We start from the raw sequence: 18,766 nt of genomic DNA on the forward strand, positions 1-18,766 counted from the left end.
AGGAGGCCATGTGCCCTACCAGGCTGAGGCAGTTGCGTACTGACGTTGTCGGGAAGGTTTGGAGACCTTGAATAATGGAAGCCATCGCTGGGAGGCAGGCTCTGGCCAGATTGGAGACCAGAGTCGCTCCGATGAAGTCTAGTCTCTGTGTGGGTGTTAAAGTAGACTTCTCTGTGTTGATCATGAGGCCGAGGCTCCCGAAGAGGTCTTTGACTATGCGCAGGTGCTGCGACACTTGCGACTGGGAAGTCCCTCGAATGAGCCAATCGTTGAGGTACGGGTATACGTGTACCCGACAACGGCGGAGGGAGGCGGTGACTACGGCCATGCATTTCGTGAACACACGAGGAGCTGTAGAAAGGTCAAACGGGAGTGCAGTAAACTGAAACTGTTGAAGGCCAACCACAAAATGGAGGTACCGTCTGTGCGGCGGGTAAATTGCGACGTGGAAATACGCATCCTTCATATCGAGGGCGGCATACCAGTCTCCCAGATCCAGGGAGGGAATAATGGTCCCCAGGGTTACCATGAGGAACTTTACCTTTATCATGAATTTGTTGAGTTCTCGCAGGTCTAGGATCGGTCGCAGACCTCCCTTTGCCTTGGGGATTAGGAAGTAACGGGAGTAAAACCCCTTGCCCCTCATGTCTTTTGGTACCTCCTCTATGGCTCCTAGAGCTAGGAGCGACTGGACCTCTTGCAAGAGAATTGCTCATGAGAGGGGTCCCTGAAGAGGGAAGGGGAGGGAGGGTGGGAAGGTGGGGTTGAAACAAACTGGAGGTGGTATCCCAATTCCACGGTGCGCAGGACCCAGCGGTCGGAAGTGAGCTGGGACCAGGCAGGGAGGAAATGAGAGAGACGGTTGAGAAACGGAGGAAAAGAATCCAGGAAAGTAACTGGTGGGCCGCCCTCGGGCGTCCCATCAAAAGTTTTGCTTGGACCCTGCTGGTGGTTTAGGGGGTGCCTGATTTTGGCCTCCTTGAGGTCCAGACTGCCTTCGACGATTGCCTCTGCCACGCCTTCTGATAAAGTCCTGACGTGGTCTAGGCGGGGCGTAAGGCTGGTGTGGCTGTGGCCGGAAGGTCCTGCGTTGGGTCACTGGTGTGTGCATACCCAGTGAGCGCATTATAACGCGATTATCTTTCAGACTTTGCAGTCTGGGGTCAGTCTGATCTGAAAACAGGCCTTGGCCTTCGAAGGGCAAATCCTGAATGGTTTGTTGCAATTGGGGGGAAGGCCTGATACTTGGAGCCAGGAGATGCGCCTCATCGTCACTCCTGACGCCAAGGTTCTGGCTGCCAAGTCCGCTGCATCCAGAGAAGCCTGGAGAGAGGTCCTCACCACCTTTTTACCCTCCTCGAGGAGAGCGGTAAACTCCTGGTGGGACTCCTGCGAAAGAAGCACCGTGAACATCCCCACGGACGCCCACGTGTTAAAGTTATACCGACTTAGGAGGGCTTGTTGGTTTGCCACCCTAAGTTGGAGGCCCCCGGCAGAGTATATTTTACGGCCTAGGAGGTCCATGCGCCTGGCCTCCTTTGACTTAGGAGCCGGGGCGTGTTGGCCATGACGCTCCCGTTCATTCACCAATTGGACCATTAAAGAGCAAGGCGGTGGATGAATGCAGAGGTATTCGTACCCCTTTGAGAGGACCATATATTTCCTCTCAACCCCCCTTGCTGTAGGTGGAATTGAGGCTGGGGACTGCCAGATGGTATCCGCACTGGATTGTATGGTGCGGATAAATGGCAGGGCCACTCTAGTGGGTGCATCAGCTGAGAGGATATCCACAACAGGGTCCTCTACTTCAGGGACCTCCTCCACTTGTAAGTTCATATTCACAGCCACTCGTCGCAGGAGGTCCTGATGGGCTCTGAGATCAATCGGTGGAGGACCTGAGGAGGATGTTCCCGCCACCGCCTTGTCAGGCGAGGAGGAAGAGGAGAGGCCTGGGACCAAGGGATCCTGTGGGGGTTCCTGTACTTGCGGAACGTCCTCTGCGTCAGGTGGAGTCTGGGTGTCCGCAGTTGGGATCGGAGCCTCATCCATGTCCGTAGGTGGAGGACGGCTTAGCGTCGCCTCTGGTGCCCGGTGTTCTGACGGGACCGACCGTGGAGCCACTGGTGGAGCACCTTGGGATTGGTGGTATGCCCACGGTGTCCAGAAGGACCAGTGATGAGGTCCTTGGCTGGGGATGTCAGAGTCACGTTCCTGCTGGCAGGATGCACTACAAGCCTGAGAGGACACCGATGTGTGTCTGGAAGGCCACGGCAGTGCCGAGAGATCCTGGGGGGGGCGCCACAGATCTGGATGTGCGCTCCTGGGTCGGTAGCGGAGAGCGGTACCTTGAGCCATAATGGTACCGCGAGCGAGACCAGGACCTTCTACCGTAGCGGTGCCGGGAGGTCGACTGGTACCTTGAGTCCCTTTTGTCTAGAGCGACTGCAGGAAACACGCTGCCGGGAGCGGTGCCGAGAGTCGGATTGGTACCGGGAGTACCTGGTCGGCGACCGAGATGTTGACCAGTGCCGCGAGTGCGACTGGTACCACTATAGAGAGCAGTACCGGGACTGCGAGCGGCGCCGGGAGCGGGAAAAGTGTGATCGAGAGTGTCTGCGAGATCGTGATCTTGAATGACGACTGTCTGTTGGGGCAACGGAAGGTGGCCTTACCAGGGCCGGTTTCTCGACAGATTGAATAACCCGCACTGGCGGTGCTGGGGGTTGAGGCCGTGCCAACTCCGTCATGGCAATGAGCTCCCATGCCGTGGAGAAGGTCTCCGGTGTAGAAGGCAGGGCAAGCTCAACCACAGCATGAGCCGGGGAGCTGTCAGGCGCCGGACTCAATGGCCCTTGTGGGACCGGAATCGACGGTGCCAAGCTCAGTGGAGTCGCAACTGGCGGTGCCATGACTGACGGTGCCGTGGCAGAGGATGGTGTCGGGCAAGCCGTCTTCGAAGAGCGCTCCTTCTGTTGAGCTGCAGCAGTTGGAGCGCTATGTTGCTTCCTGGGTCTCGGGGACAGGGAGCGGTGCCGAGCAGATGTCGGTGCCGGTAAAGGTCAGTGCCGGGGCTCCTTCTCTGTACCGGGGTGGTCCGGGGCCGAAGGGGCGCTCCTTACTGAAGCAGTCTGTTGGGCACTCAGTACCGACGCTGCAGGACTAAGTGCCGACTCCATGAGGAGCTGCTTCAATCTAAAGTCCCGCTCCTTCTTCGTCCTTGGTTTAAAGGACTTATAAATGCGGCACTTATCTGTAAGGTGGGATTCCCCTAGGCACTTGAGGCAGGAGTCATGGGGATCCCCTATTGGCATCGGCTTTTGGCATGCCGAGCACGGTTTGAACCCCGGTGCCTTGGGCATGGGCCCATACCGGGGCGGGGGAAAGGGGCTAATCCCCGATCCCCCCTTTTAACTATATACACTAACTATAAATACAACAACTAATACTAATTATAACTACCAAACTCGAACTATGACACAATTAGCAGTATAGAACTATGAGTAGCTAGGGATGTGGAGATCAGCAAAGCCGCGCTCCACAGTTCCAACGACCGTCACGGGCAGTAAGAAGGAACTGAGGGGCGGTTGGGGCGGCAGGGGTATATATCTGGCGCCATGGCGGCGCCACTCCAGGGGGCGCCCAGCCGACCCACTGAGTGTTGCTAGGGTAAAAATCTTCCGAGCGTGCACGCGGCGTGCACACACCTAATTGGAATCGATATGAGCAAGCACTCGAAGTAGAATATTTGACTTGTGTGGTGTTTGACTCCATGTTGGAGTGTCTGCTACCAGAGAGAAGAAACTTAGAGTTCTCACACACACAAAAAAAATTAAATCGTGTGATGTACAGTATTTAACTCAACTCATTTTTCCTTTTTGTTAGAAGAATAATGAGACTGTTAAACAGTGCATCAAATTAAGTATACAACATATTGATTAAAATAGGTTGGTAAGACCTGAACTGGATTCTAGGCAATCAAAATCATATAATAGTGTACCTAAAACTCATCTTAACAAAGATCTATTTTTATCATATACATTCATAATTTTGTCCTAGGTGGGAGAGATTATATAGAGATGCAGTTAATATTTGCCTGAAAATATTTTTAAAAAAACACTACTACATTTGGTATAGATTGGCAATGTGCTGTACTTGTCTTAGTACTTTTATCACAATCCTTTTTTAGAAATTGTCACTGTGTTTCAGGTACAAATATGAAGTACATCTTTAGGTGATTTTTTGCATTTCATTAGACCACAAAAAGCTTAGAATTTAGTGTTCTGATTTTGAGATCCTGAAAATGTCTGAGTGCCAAGAAAGTATGGTTGTGGGAATTTTCCTAGGTATATTTGAAGAGATGAACAATCTTTTTTTGGGACTCGCCATTGTTCTATACATTTTTTGCCATGCAAACTTTAGTTCAGAGTTTATTTAGTTCAATGATTATCCAAAGTTCACATGCCACTTTTGATTAGTTTACGTTAATATTTCATTATTAATTTAAAGATTAACAATCCTATTTTATAGGCCACACAAATAAAGAAGACAGACTTATTCTATATTATATATCAAGGCAGATGTTGGATTTATTCTAAAAATGAATTTTAGGACCATATCAGACAATGGAAAAAGTGACACCTTCACTTGTTTCCTGGTAAAAGCTGATATTTTTCTGCTGTCCTCATTGAGAGTTTTCTGCTGTCCCAGTTAGCCAAGAGAATACCTTTCCTTTCTCCATTCTCCTTGAGAGCTTCAGCTAGTTTCCCAGCTCCAAATTTTCTTTTTACATTACTTTCCTTCTCTTGAGAAATGCAGTCTGGAAGCCTAGAGTATTTTCACTTTATTATAATTGAGAGTAATTATGTGTCTGCTGAGAGTCAGAAATAGCCACATTTCTCTTGACCCTCTAGGAGTAAAACCCCAGGGATGTTTTCAGAGAGCTGCATTTGAGACAAAACCAGTGATTTCTCTGCAGTGAGTAATTCAACAGCTTGAAAAAGTGGGGGAAGGTGTGCTGTTTTTAATTAATCTCTTAGAGGACTAGCTTTAGGGTGCGCTTCCTGAAGCTGTTCAGTGAGACTTAATCTCTTAAAACTGTGCCTTTTCAAAAATTAAGAAGGTTAAGTGATTCATTGGGGTTGCAGACAACAAGCTCAAATTGCATTCCTACCACAACAGTGGGACAAATAGCACTTGATATTTCCTCCCCACTCCCCAGATCCTGCGCTCTCCACTCAAATGCAGCAGCTTGTGTCTTAAACCCACATCTAGTAAGTCTGTCCTTGTGACTCATAGGTGGGCTATCGATTTTGATCCCAATCTGTGAAATTATTATATGTTGCTTTATTTGATGCAGATTGAGTCTAGATTATATGTCAATGGCTCTTGCACTCTGACTCCTGGTTTAATGTTTTAATTTTTTTAATAGACGTACAAACCCATTTGGTGAATCTGGAGGCAAAAAATCTGAAACGGAAGGTAAAACAGGATTTCATTTAAGTACAAAATATTCTTGATTGAGATGCTCTTCAAAACTAATTTGCTTTTAATAGCAGCTATAAAATTGACTTGTATGCCAGTATTCAGTTAAAGCATACTTGAGTGCTTTCTTCATGTATAGCAGAGGTCTCTAAGATAATTAGCTCAGCACCCATTTCTGGACTGCTGGATTTCATTAGCACATACTGCATCAGATGAGTCAGGTGAGACTACAGTCTGGAAGTCTAACTATTTGAGTCTTTCATTTTCACTAAACCTAAGTGAAAAACTTAGTAGATAGACGTGTATCTTGCTATTTCAGTAACTGCACCTGTCATTCATAAACAAATATTGAAAGTATAATTTTTAGTTAGAGTGTGGGTTGGGATTTTGTTTATAATACTTTATTAACGTAGAAATCCTTCTTCTGTGATTTGTCATGGAAACAGTAATGTTTAAATAGGAAAACCCAGAAATGGTTTGATACTGCTTATTAAATACTCTTATCTGTCTTAGATTCCATTCTTCACCAGTTATTTATTGTAAGATTCCTTGGCTCCATGGAGGTTAAATCTGATGAAAGTCCAGATGTTGTTTATGAAACAATGCGCCAAATACTAGCAGCCCGGGCTATCCATAATATTTTCAGGATGACAGAATCACATTTATTAGTCAGTTGTGACTGTTTAAAGTAAGTATCCTTCCTAAATTTTACTGAAGTTGACTTTCACAAGTATATTTTCAAGTGGCCCTTTCAATTTGGTAAAATTTACTTTGTGATTTGTTTGTTTATTGTTTGTTTAATTAACATTTTTAGGTTAATAGACCCACAGACGCAAGTTACAAGGCTCAGGGTAAGTAATTTAAATGCTAATGTTAAAGCAGCCAATTCTTTTTTCTGATTTTATGTCTAATTTTGTTTTAATACAATTTTCATTCTGTTAAATATCAATAGTACTGTGCTACTGTGTAATGAGATTTCTAAACGATTTCCCACAAAACTTAGGTTCTTCTTCGAGTGATTGCTCATATCAATTCCAGTGAGGTGTGTGCGGGTGCCGCGTGCACGGGTGTCGGAAACTTTTTCCCCAGCAGCTACCCATCGGGTCAGCTGGGGAGCCCCCTGGAATGGCGCCGATATGGCGTTCTATATAAGACCCTGATGGCCCGACTTCCCTTCAGTTCCTTCTTACCGCCCACGACGGTTGTTGGAACAGTGGTCTCTTGGTTCCCCAAGTTTTCCACTAATCCCTAGCTTATCTCAATCGTTATTGGTTAATTGTTAATAGTTAGTGTTTTTTCTTTATAGTGTTAAGCGTAAACATTTCAAACAGTGGCGTTTTCATTATTTGAAATGGCAAGAGCATAATAAAATTAGCAAGATAGGTTTGTGTAGTAAGTAGTAGAAAGTCAGACATTAACATTAAAGTTGGGATCTCAGTTACATGAGTCAGGAAATTCAAAAGAAGATGGTTCTAATGCATTATTAAATTGGCCATGTTGCATGTCTTGTATGTGACATGTCTTATGGTCAACTTATTTTTATCTCTATAAATTAATAATACAGAGTAATGTCTTGCATTCTAAAATAAATCAGTGGAATACTTGACATAAAATATATTCAATATGTCCACATTCAGCTTCCAGTAACAACCTTAATTTTTTTAAATTTTTTATTTCTGTTTGCTTGATTTTTTTTTTTTTTTTTTAGTCTGTATTGCATGAACAATAATGCTTTACATTTGATCTCTGGGTCTTTTTTAGAGAGCTGAAGAGAATTAAATGTGTTTGTAAGTGTCTTTAGGGCTCTTTAATAGATGAAGTATGTAAAACTTCTCAATGCTAAAAGCAGCTGTGCATTCATGAACTCTAAGGCCTTAAGTGCAGAGCTGTCTTACGACTGTAAGCTGTTAAAGGTGACATAAGGCAATTCATCATGTGCCCAATGCTCTAAACTGTTTTAGTATGAGGACTCCAAAAAAACCTAGATTAAAAAAAATTGTGGTGTAACTATTTTAACTTTGAATTGTCATAATTTTAAAACTAATTTAAACTATTTTCTTCAAACTTGGGTTGTTTTCCATCTTTTGTGAAGTTGAAAAGAACCCAAGTTTGAAATTTCTAGCTTCAGCCTTTTTTTAATTATGGGAGTGCAAAAATGTCAACTGAACATAATACAAAAAGTGCACAACTCAGAATTCCTGAATGTATTCAGGTCATAGTTTTCAAAAACAATCCATCCTTGGACTGACATCACATATTGAAAATTTAGTCCCAGAAGGAATTTATATGAGAGAGCTGAGTATCTGAAAAAGAGTGTGCACACACATGCTTAGAAAGGAAACAGGAACTCAGACTTCACTGTAACATTAGTTGTATTCAAATGCTACACTACTCTCTGCACAATGTACATTTTCGATCTGCATGTGTTTGGTCACTGAATGTTTTTGATAACCTGTTTCAGTTTGTTGCAATGCCAAAAGCATTATCCAGCAATTTGATCAGGATATAATAAAATTCTTTCTACTGATCATGTCCATTTATTTTGTTATTTTTAGTAAGCTACAGTATATCGATACCTGGTATTCAAAGATGTATAGACCAAACTTTAAATTCCCATTATTTCATCCTTTTTTGGCAGTTTCCTTTGCCAAGTGTAGTCTTGTATGCTACACACCAGGAGAATAAACGCCTTTTTGGATTTGTGCTTCGGTCTTCAGGAGGGAGAGTTGAGAGCCATACAACATCTGTCTGTTATATATTTGAATCAAACAATGAAGGGGAAAAGGTATTACCATGTTACTTACACTTTTATCTTGTTTCAAATCTGATGTGGATTTAAGGTCTTAGCTCTCATTCAAGTTGTATGAAGAAATTTTTAGAAGTGTTTTTTGTATGTTTAAAAAAAGTTAGGCTGTCAGTCCAAGGATCTGAAAGTGCTTTAATGCACAAAGTCTTTCTGAAGTTGTGAGAATTTTTCTTAATTTTAAAGGAATATTTATTTTTCATAATTTCTGAATATTCAATTTGTTTATATTTAGATATGCGACTCTGTTGGACTGGCAAAACAGATTGCTTTTCATGCAGAATTGGTAAGATTCTTAAGTAGGGGAAAAAAGGTGTGTGGTGTGTGTGTGTGTATACGCAAAATGCAGTATGCTAAGTATATAGATAATAGCACTATGTGTCTGGCAGTAATCTGTTGATTAAGAAATTTCTACAGAGTCTATTGCATAGTATCTAGGTGATATTTAAACTTGTCAAGAAGTGATAAAGTTTTAATAGGTTTCATACTGATTGGAAAAGTGTATTGCCGATTCTTCTTTTTTTGTTCATTTCAGCAGAGATAAGTCTTTCAAGGTAAAAATAATGGTATACATACTTCATTAAGTCAAACATTGATATAACTATCTTAAGTTATAACTTATAACTTATAACTTAAGATAGTTATAACTATAACTCCTACAAAGTGGCAGTGTTTTATATATCCCAATTTACAAAGATTAGCCTTATTATATCTTTATCTCTTTAGGATCGTAGAGCATCAGAAAAACAAAAAGAAATAGACAAAGTAAAAGAGAAACAACAGAAAGAACTCAGTAAACAAAAGCAAATTGAAAAGGTATGTCTCACGATTACTTATAGTACTAATATTTTCTTATCAGAGGAGTAGTCGTGTTAGTCTGGATCTGTAAAAAGCGACAGAGTCCTATGGCACCTTATAGACTAACAGACGTATTGGAGCATGAGCTTTCATGGGTGAAATGCCCCTTCGTCTGACCAAGTGGTTAAAGGGTGAATACCCACGAAAGCTTATGCTCCAATATGTCTGTTAGTCTGTAAGGTGCCACAGGACTCTTTGTCGCTAATATTTTCTTATTCATTAACCTACATGCTGCTTTCATGGCACTGTACTCCAAACTACAACGTCCCATTCATTAGTAGAAAAAACACTGTGGGCTTGATTTTACCTGGAAACTCAGCCAATTTTGATTTTTTTTTTTTATTTGCTAAATGTACTAAATTTTGGATTTTGACATCTTTGTATGTCTTACACTATAGAAACATTTTAGGGTTAAATCTGAACAATTTTATTTCTGCTTCACTTCCTGAATCTAAACTTTAGTAAAGGTTAAACTTTTTTTTAAATTTCCATGTAGTTGGCAGCATTGTTATAGCCAAACTCTTTGTGGATGATGATGGTGTGTCAGTCTTTAGGCTAAAGAGACCTCATATTTTCAGTGCTGATAGTCAGCATTGCAAATTCATACCTCCTCCTAGGCATTGAGCATACCCTGCTACGACAGTAGTGAACCCTTTGATCTGATGCTGCAAGCAAGTTTTAATATTTTAAATTTTAGTCTAGATCCTGACTGAAGCAACCTGAGAAAACATGCATATAAGATGCAACAGATGTGTTTGAACTCATCTTATATAGAAACTGCTTTTAAAAGTTTAGCCTTTTGAAAAATGATCAACTTTTACTTGCAACTGGGGGCAGACTCAAACTGTAACTCTAAAAATATTGTTAACCTAACTGTTACTGTTGCATTGTTTTACTGACTTTAAATTTTTTTATCAAATAATAAAACTCCATAATCAAATGGTCTATTATGAAATCTTATACTTCAGAGACCATAAATGTCATATTGTATTTCAAAGTTTGAGTTCTTCTGCAATAATGCTCATCAGTTTAGAATTGAGTTTGCTGGGAATATGAATACATTACTTAGTACAATAAAATGTTTTCTTGTTAGTTGTTCACATAGGGCTAGTTACTGCCCAGGTGGATAAAACTGATAATTAAAAATGATTTTAAATTTAAATTAAACATAGATTAATTAAAAACACCTATTAAAATTACATTTTAAATCATGATTGCCTATGTTAAGACTTGCTAAAATAATTTAATTTAAATTTTAAAGAAAATTAAGCAGTATATGTTTGCTGCAATTTTTTTTTTAATTAAAGTCAAACCACTTAATTGGTGGAAGTCATAGAACCAGTGTTTGAAAGCAGTCGCCTCTTCTGCAGGTGCAAAGAATATTTTCTGCATTTCAGTTTATTCAACCAGTTCAGTTCAGTGACTAGCTCATTCAAAGGTCAGAAACCAGTGGGAGTTGAAAAAGCAGAAAAGTTTTCCTCTTTAGGTTTATGAATAAAAACTAGATGTGAGAGAATGAAATCTACTAGTTCTAAAATATTGAAGGACATTCTGGTCACCATCAGTTCAGTTCATTCACTAAAGATAATACTTCAATAAATCAGTTAGTTTTAAATGCAAAATGTTTTGATGAACTTTTTTGTATGTATCCAGTACAGTTTAAGGTAGTTTTATTTATCAAATTTTTTAAAATTTACAACACTGTTTCTGTGCATTTAATTAAATTTGGATTTCCATCCTCATACAATGTGATATATCACAAGTAAAAAAATTAATATTCATCTAGTCAATCAGAAATGCATCATTCACTGTTTTCTAAAATAAGAAATGTACAAATTAAGAATCTGAATAAAAGTAAATTTAAGCTACATAATTGCTTCAATAAATGTTTGTAGAGATACTATATCCTCTTGATTAGCAAAAAGAAGCACCAAATTTAGACTAAAAACTGTAGTTGCAAATTAATACTTTTTAATGGATACCGCCACCAAATGAAAAATCAACCTTTTTTAGGAAAATAACTAAAAAGTACAAATGCAAGACCAGATTAAAGCTGATTATTTAAATCAAGATTTCCTTTCTGCTTTAAATTGTGATTTAAATCAGTCTATGCTGGTCACTGAAGTTATTTGTTCTTGGTTTGCTATAGAATCTTTTAAATTCCTCTCTACAAAGCATTTACTAATCAAGTTGCCAGTGCATAGCTCTAAATAAGATAATTTCCACCTTTGCAGAGGGGCACTTGAATTTGTTTTCACTGTGGAAAAAGTTCTGAAGTGAATATTTTTTCGCCTTCTCTTCCTTCCTCCCTGCCTCCCGTATTAGGACTTGGAAGAGCAGAGCCGATTGATAGCTGCTTCCAGTAGACCCAATCAGACCAGTGGAGAGGGACAATTTGTAGTCCTTAGCAGTAGCCAGTCAGAAGACAGTGATTTGGGAGAAGATGGGAAGAAGAAAAGAGAGTCCGAAGCATGAGGTTACTAATATTGTTAAAACTGGAATCTTTGGACGTATCTGTGGTGAAATGGCAAAAATTACACAAGAAGAAAAAATAGAGGTGGAGGGTCTGCTTATTATATAGAAGATTTAACAATGTGCTGACCAGATTATACTTTGTTGTTTTTTTTCTTTTAAACATTCATTAACTAACTTTGCCTTTTAATGTAAATATGTACCTTCTTCCATGTGTCATAAAGAAGCATGGTGACATTGCCATGTTTGCTACAGAATTACATCTTCAAGACTTCTCTTAATTATGGAAACTTTTTTCACTTACCTGATTGTGCAGCTGACTGTTTTAAAGCAAAAATTAATCTTCTGATTGGGCTTCAACAGTACACTGAAATATTTTTCTTTAAATTGCTGTACACAGAACATTTTGCGAGGAACAAAAGTGGGCTTTCAACTGACACAATGCTAAGCTGTATCTAAATACTGTTGCAGAGAATGGTTTCTGGTTTGTATAAAAAAAAAAAATTCTCAGTAACACCAGATAAATGTTCAATAGTTTTAGATTGATGAGCAAGAGATTTTAATATTTGTTTTATGTTGAATTGGATGGTACTGTGTCCATTTTCTTGTTAATATAACTTAGGACACTTTCTTGGATGATAAAGATTTTACTCCATTTAACGTAGATAAGAATTATAAGGATGTATTTGCATCTTGGTGCATGGGGAATTGTGTTAAATCCTTTTACTTTCAGGGGGTATACACACTGTATTCTCATTTTGAAGCGAAAATACTACATTCTCAGTTCTCTGTCATGGAACTGTAGTTAACTGTCCAGTACTTGGGGTTTACTTTATAATAATAAGTATGTTAACATTGTGAAAATGTTGGATTAAACCAGCTGTTTGAAGATCTGCTAAATACCCACATACCTGAGAACCAGTTCACTAGAAAGAGTTTGGGGGGGCAGAAGGTGTTTGGGTCATTGCATGTAAATGTATTTTGCAAAAAATATTTAATAGCAATAGGGTGCAAGCATACAAATCCTACTTTCTACCTAAACTGCGTGAAGACTTTTTCAAAGGTGTCTGCTTACAGCTCTTAACCCTGATCTCCTTACTATTGCATGATGTACATAACTTATTTTGTACTATATCAAAAGTGCTTTGACCTTTTCATCCTGAATAGGAAACCAGTTAATGTAAAAGAATTTATTTATTTTTGCACTGATTACTGTATATAGTGAAGTCCAATGAACAGAAGATGCATTTATGTATCAGTGTCAGGGAAAATCTAGTGTAGTACAGTAATGCGAGGCAATGTACTAAACATGAAAATACAGCTGTATCTCTGGGTCACTTTCAACTTATGTATATTTTCCTGTTTACATAAGGCTTTCTACATGTTCTAAATGTCATTTCTTATTCATTATACAATTTACTGTACACAGCCATTCCCATGAATAGCTATCCTCCAATCTAGAAGACTGCCCATTTATTCTTGACAACTTGAAGATCCAAAGGCAGCATATGCAGATTTTTCTCACTGTTCCTGATCTTAGGCTTATAAAAGGCTGGATGGCATCAGGAGTTTTGGACTTTCTATCTCCGCAATTTGGCCTGGCTGCTTACATTTCTGGCTAATTTTGCTCACTTATATTTCTTTCACCAGCATCCCCTTCTTGCAGACGAGGTGACAGCCTACTTCATGCTTATTGCATCTCACAATATGCTGCCCCTACCTGCTTAAAATCCAAGTAAAAATTTCCAAAAACCCATGGGAAGAATATGAAATCGTGTATTTTCAGTTTCTAGTTCATTAAGTGATCTAGTTATCTCTCTGTGCAGGATTGCTTAGTGAGTTGGCCAATTAAGTGTAACAGCCACCACACTTCATGTGGGAGACAGTACCAACTTGAAGTTTTCTTGATATTCAATTTAAAAATTTCCTTAAAGCTTTATTGCATTATTCTTATTGAAGGGATATTTCAGAGAATTGGGATTGTTTGCTCCCATTGGTATTGGGACTTTCATACTAATCAGTGTGCTTATCTGAACACTACATAGAATTAGTAGTATAGCTTGTTAGAGGGCTATTGTGCCAGTATCCTTTTGCTGGGGTAGTTAATTTCCACCCTACTGACATGGTATTGTAGGGGAGATGCACAGATTGTGTTCAGAATGCTGTGTTCTAACCTAGATAAATATCTTTGAATTACAGATTGACCTTCTTTTAGTTTAGATGTCGACTAAAGCTAGAGACAAATTATTTGCCAAAAAGGTACTGTTGTTGGACTCCCATCTATTTGAAGATTTTGTAATACAGGATTCCCATTAAGTGACTGCACTAATCCTTAAACTTGTCTGCAACCTGGAAAATGGCCACAACTTACCAGTTTGACCAGAATAGGGTTCCTATCAGTCTTTAGATAGCAAACTAGATGACAAATAGCATTGAATTGGTATCTCGGGTCTCAAAATTGTAGCACAAACATACAGTCACAGCAGGAAACAAAACAAATAATACAAATTTAGATCCTACAGAATGACTATAATAAATCTCAGGTACCTTACCTGATGTAATTGTCAATGAAATGAGATGGCACCTTGGGCCTAGGAAGAAATATACATCATATTCTTTATATCCTTTTTTGAAGCCTACAGACATCAAATGCATCCACATTAGGTCAAGGCAGCAGCAGAATCTGGAAAATATGCTGTACCAGGGAATGTGGGACCCAGCCTGGAGGAGACTAGGGAGGAGGCCCATGCCTCCAAACCCTTCTGTCCACTCATAACCATGCCATGTTTACAGGACAGGAGACAGAGCCTGGTGTGATGCCAGCAAGTAGCAGGCAGAATAGGGCGGGTCTTGCTCCATTCAAGGGTTTAGAATTGTTCCAACTCCCAGCAACTTTAAATCATCTATACCGCTGACTCATGATCTCCCAGTGGGGCCATTGAAAGCCTTGGAAATTAGCCATTTAATTTTTGATTATCAGCACTACCTAAACAGTTTAATTTGTTCTCAACTTTTCTGTAAGTTAAACAAGTCACTTCAGTCATGATAGACAATGCCTAATCTTTTTCTACATATTTCACAGAAACCATTTTAGGGGAATGTTTTTTAAGAGTTTCTAAAAACATTTTGGGATTATTTTTTCTTATCCCTTGACTTTTAAGCCAGATGGCTTAGTTATCCTGAGTCTAGCTGTCCATGGCTCACAGGGAGTCATAGATATTTAGACTATTTAATCTCTTGTTAAAGTACCCTAGCATAAATATTAGACTTACTTAAGCCTCAAAAAGCTCTACAAGGAATAAGAGGGAAGAGGGGTGTGTGTGTGTGTAGGTGTGTAGAATTTATTATGGTATGTAGGTCTTTAAGATGTGACCTGATATTATTGCATCTCTTCCATTTGTTAGTTTCTGCATTAATGTCATGATGGATAGTTGTTTGAGCCCGATTAGTTGAGGAGCGAGGAGCATCTCTTTTCTAGTATCTTAGAATGACTCTTTTGGCTACTAAAAAGAAGCTGAAAACCCATTTCTTGATGTTAGAAGTACTTTAAGAAAGGAATTGAATGAAGTGGGTGATCCCCAGGAAAAGGGAAGTATTTGAAATGAATGAAGAGGTCTTTAGACTTTTAAAACAGTTTAATTGCCTACAGGGGATTAAAAACAGATGTAAGGTGATGCAGAGAGAGCATTGAAGGAAGTGGAGGCAGCATGAGTAGAGTGCATGCTCTAGGAGATTAGGGGGCTAACGTGAAGAGATGGAGATGAGGCCAGTAGTGAGAGAGGTCAGGAATGCAGTGCTTGAGAAATGGGGGTGCCTGGATCTGTGACCCAGAACTACTTCAAAGCTGAGAGGAGTTTGCCAGTTACCCCTGGTAGAACCACCCAAGCCTCTCATATATATGGGGCATGTACTGGTAATTTTTTTACAAGACCGTGTATTTCCTGGCTTTCCCTTCATGCATGTCTCCCTTGGCCTCATAGCAACTGGGAGCGGCCATTTTTTCCTCTGAATTATGAATTCTCATGGCACTGGGCCACGGCAGGGCACTGGTCTCATTTAAGGTATAGCTATGCAGGCGCTAGCCTACTTGACTTAGTTTGAATCTAGCTAGCATGAGTACAGTAGCAGTGAAAACAGCGTGGCACGCGTGAGCAAGCAGAGTATATACACAAGGTCTGGTGCTGGGCTCGTACTACTTGCACTGAACCCTGCATTGTGCTGCCTTCATTACTACTGTTATCCACACTACTGGGACTCAAGCTAGTTCAGGTAGACTAGCCTGTGTAGAGGTAGCCCTACTCTGGCAGTGAGTAAGCAGGTAGGGCTAGGGAGCCTACCGACATGTAGTCTGGAAGAAATCTAAAGTCACTGTTAAGGGAGATGGAAGGATGAAGAACAAGGCCAATGACTAGTAGACAGTGTTTGAAGGATAGATAGCTCTGTGGAATAAAGCAAATTAATAAGGTACCATCCCGCTCTCATGAAGGGTAGTATTACCTTCAAGCTTTATTGTTACATAGCCTATGTCAAATTAGCTGTTTGGCCCTGTGGAGTGGATTTTACCCAGCAGAATATGTTAGTTTCCAAATGCAATTGCTCCTTTCAAACAGTGGTTTCAGGTTAGCTTATGGGAGCTGTAGGAGGTGATTTTTTTCCCATATATAACAGATTTTTGGAACCATATTTTGTGTAAAATTTGCAAGTCAATCATTGGGGAAAAGTGGTTTTGCCAAGATTTTTGTAAATTTTTAATAAATGACAATGATTGAGTGGAGTGCAGAGACTCTAAGTTATACTTTTTTTAAAAAAATATAAGCTTCATGTTCTTAAGTTAGCTAATTTGGCATGGCTTTTCCTACATTAATGTTTGGCAGATTGCTATCAAAGCGCATGTTGGAATAAGATTGAAATACCGATTAGAAACTCTTCATTCAGTTTTCACTTCTATTTAAATACTTTGCCCTCCCATCTTTCTGCTACTGGGTGAATTATATTCTCTATAGCACCTGAAGTCATGGTCCTACAACATGTGAAACCAGTATGTTTGGCCTTTTAAAAGCTCAGTTACTGAGAAAGAAGAGTTTAAAAATGCCATTTAACACACATACATTGTGGCAACAGCGTTGGTTAGAATTAATAATCTTTTTATTGCTAAATTGTATCCTCATAGTTGTCACCACTTTACTAACCACTTATTTTTTAGTTTGCTTTGTTGAATGGTGTAGACTTAAATTTTATTCAGGTGAATATCCAGTTTTATTCATCCAAGAGGTAAATCCTGATGCTCACATGTTTCAGGATAATCTAGGTATTGTTGCATACATTCTTCATGTATGTAAGGATGGGCATTTAGGCTATGTAATGCATTGTGTTATACTGTGTGTATATCCCCCTCATAGCCATGAAAAGTTTTTCTTTTGACACTGCCATTCTAATCAAGTTTAAAAGGTCCATGGTGTTGTCCCCTCAGGAACTGATTGCAGTCAGTTAAGATAAACTCATTTGCATATGTAGTCTATTACATTATTTCTGGGGTCTGGAAGAGAAAATCAGATGAAACATTGTCAGTAATCATGACTCTGGCATTGACTTCATGTTTTAACGGTAGGAATTAGCTGATTTTTTCCTTTTCTGAAATCTAGTCAATTGTGCTCAATTACATGAGTGTAAATTCAGAGTAATTCTACAGATAATTAGAGTCTTCACTCGATTTACTCTGGATATAAGCCCTATGTGTATGTTTATTTTTATAAATTAGCATTTACAGTTGCATTGGGTTTAAGAAGAAGGTAGAGTTGTTTAATTAGTGATTAATAATCTCATCTCAAACATCAAACGAAACATCTCTCCTGACCTGCAGGTAGTCTATTTTTCACTTTTTTTTGCATAATTTGAAGAGTTGCAGAGAGGTTTTAAGGAGTTGTTTGTTTTAATGACTCTGCATCTCACAATATATGCTGTATTCCAACACCCCCTCCCCTAACTTCACCCCCGGAAAAAAAAATCTGAAGCATTTGTTATAAGTGAGAATAATAAATCTGTAATGTTTCTTTAATCACAACTCCTACAAGTTAATTCCTTCATAATTCACACACAAACAAAAAGACAGTCATTGCCTGCCTGCATCTTATTCAGCTTTTTTTAAGAGAGAACTTTTTCACGTTTTTAAGTGAATTCAGGAAAGACACATTGTCCATTGTAATAATTGACCCTTCGTCTTTCCTCCCTTGCTCTCTTTCACAGAATCTCTCTTGTTTACTAGAACCCCCAAAGTTTCTTTACAGGCAATAAGGTAATTTTCTTGTGCTTACAGTGATGTATAATTTGGCATGAAAATATTGTCACTATGCCATTGTGCCTGCATTGGTGTTCCATAATGTTTATATGCAAACTAGGATTTTGTAAAATATAGTCAGGTGATTTTATAATGTAGTGGATTGGTCAAAATCTTACCATAATGTACTGGATTGGTCCTGTTCCAGTGATGTATAAGTAATTTTTCAATGTTTTTAAGAGTCATATATAAAACTTTCCCTGAATATTTGTATTAAAGCAATCATTATCTTAAATGGTTATGCCTAATATCAATTTGATATTTCTGAGTTTAAACCAACTATAGATATTTAATATGTTAGCCAGGGCTTCAGTTAATTTGAGTTCACTAATAAGTTCAAAGTTGGCTTTGTACAATAATCTTTATTTGCATTAGACTTACGTTAAAAAATCTGGTCTTTTTTCTAATGCTTGCTTCCAAAAAAAAAAAAATTAGCACATTACTAATATGGTTTTGTTCTTTTTCCACTAAATACACAATTTCAGAAATAGCTAAAGCCCGATGTTATCAAAACGTATTTTGATTCTGTCAGTAATTCAGGAATGTTACCCAGATATAGTCAGTGAAACACTTTATTGTATGTAATAAAAACAAAACGGGAATTATTCTGATTTATTCTTGGAACTATCAAAGACTGAACAGTAAAGGAAAACATTCTTGTGCATTAAAACAGTCAACTAATGTAACATCTTGTTTGTTTTGTCACATGTGTACATAGCACTTTCTAAAGAACTGCGGTTATGTTAATGAACAGAATTGATGGGTACAGAAGTTTTACCAGCACAACCTGATGTCAGACCCATTAATACAGCTACTAA

At 39.3% G+C, this 18,766-nt stretch overlaps 1 protein-coding gene across 2 annotated transcripts in view; it reads left to right on the forward strand.

The window, feature by feature from the left end:
* APPL1 (adaptor protein, phosphotyrosine interacting with PH domain and leucine zipper 1) overlaps positions 1-17,700 on the forward strand; it is a 58,085-nt gene extending 40,385 nt beyond the window's left edge. For both annotated transcript variants that reach the window (XM_039480674.1, XM_039480676.1), the window contains 7 exons: positions 5,429-5,478; positions 5,995-6,169; positions 6,296-6,332; positions 8,120-8,266; positions 8,520-8,570; positions 9,011-9,100; positions 11,468-17,700. In XM_039480674.1, coding sequence (XP_039336608.1) covers positions 5,429-5,478; positions 5,995-6,169; positions 6,296-6,332; positions 8,120-8,266; positions 8,520-8,570; positions 9,011-9,100; positions 11,468-11,617 — 700 coding nt within the window. In that variant the 3' untranslated portion in view covers positions 11,618-17,700. The remainder of the gene's footprint in view (positions 1-5,428; positions 5,479-5,994; positions 6,170-6,295; positions 6,333-8,119; positions 8,267-8,519; positions 8,571-9,010; positions 9,101-11,467) is intronic.
* The last annotated feature ends 1,066 nt before the right edge of the window (positions 17,701-18,766 follow it).

Source organism: Mauremys reevesii, linkage group 7 (genome assembly GCF_016161935.1).
Source record: "Mauremys reevesii isolate NIE-2019 linkage group 7, ASM1616193v1, whole genome shotgun sequence".
Lineage (NCBI taxonomy): Eukaryota > Metazoa > Chordata > Testudines > Geoemydidae > Mauremys > Mauremys reevesii.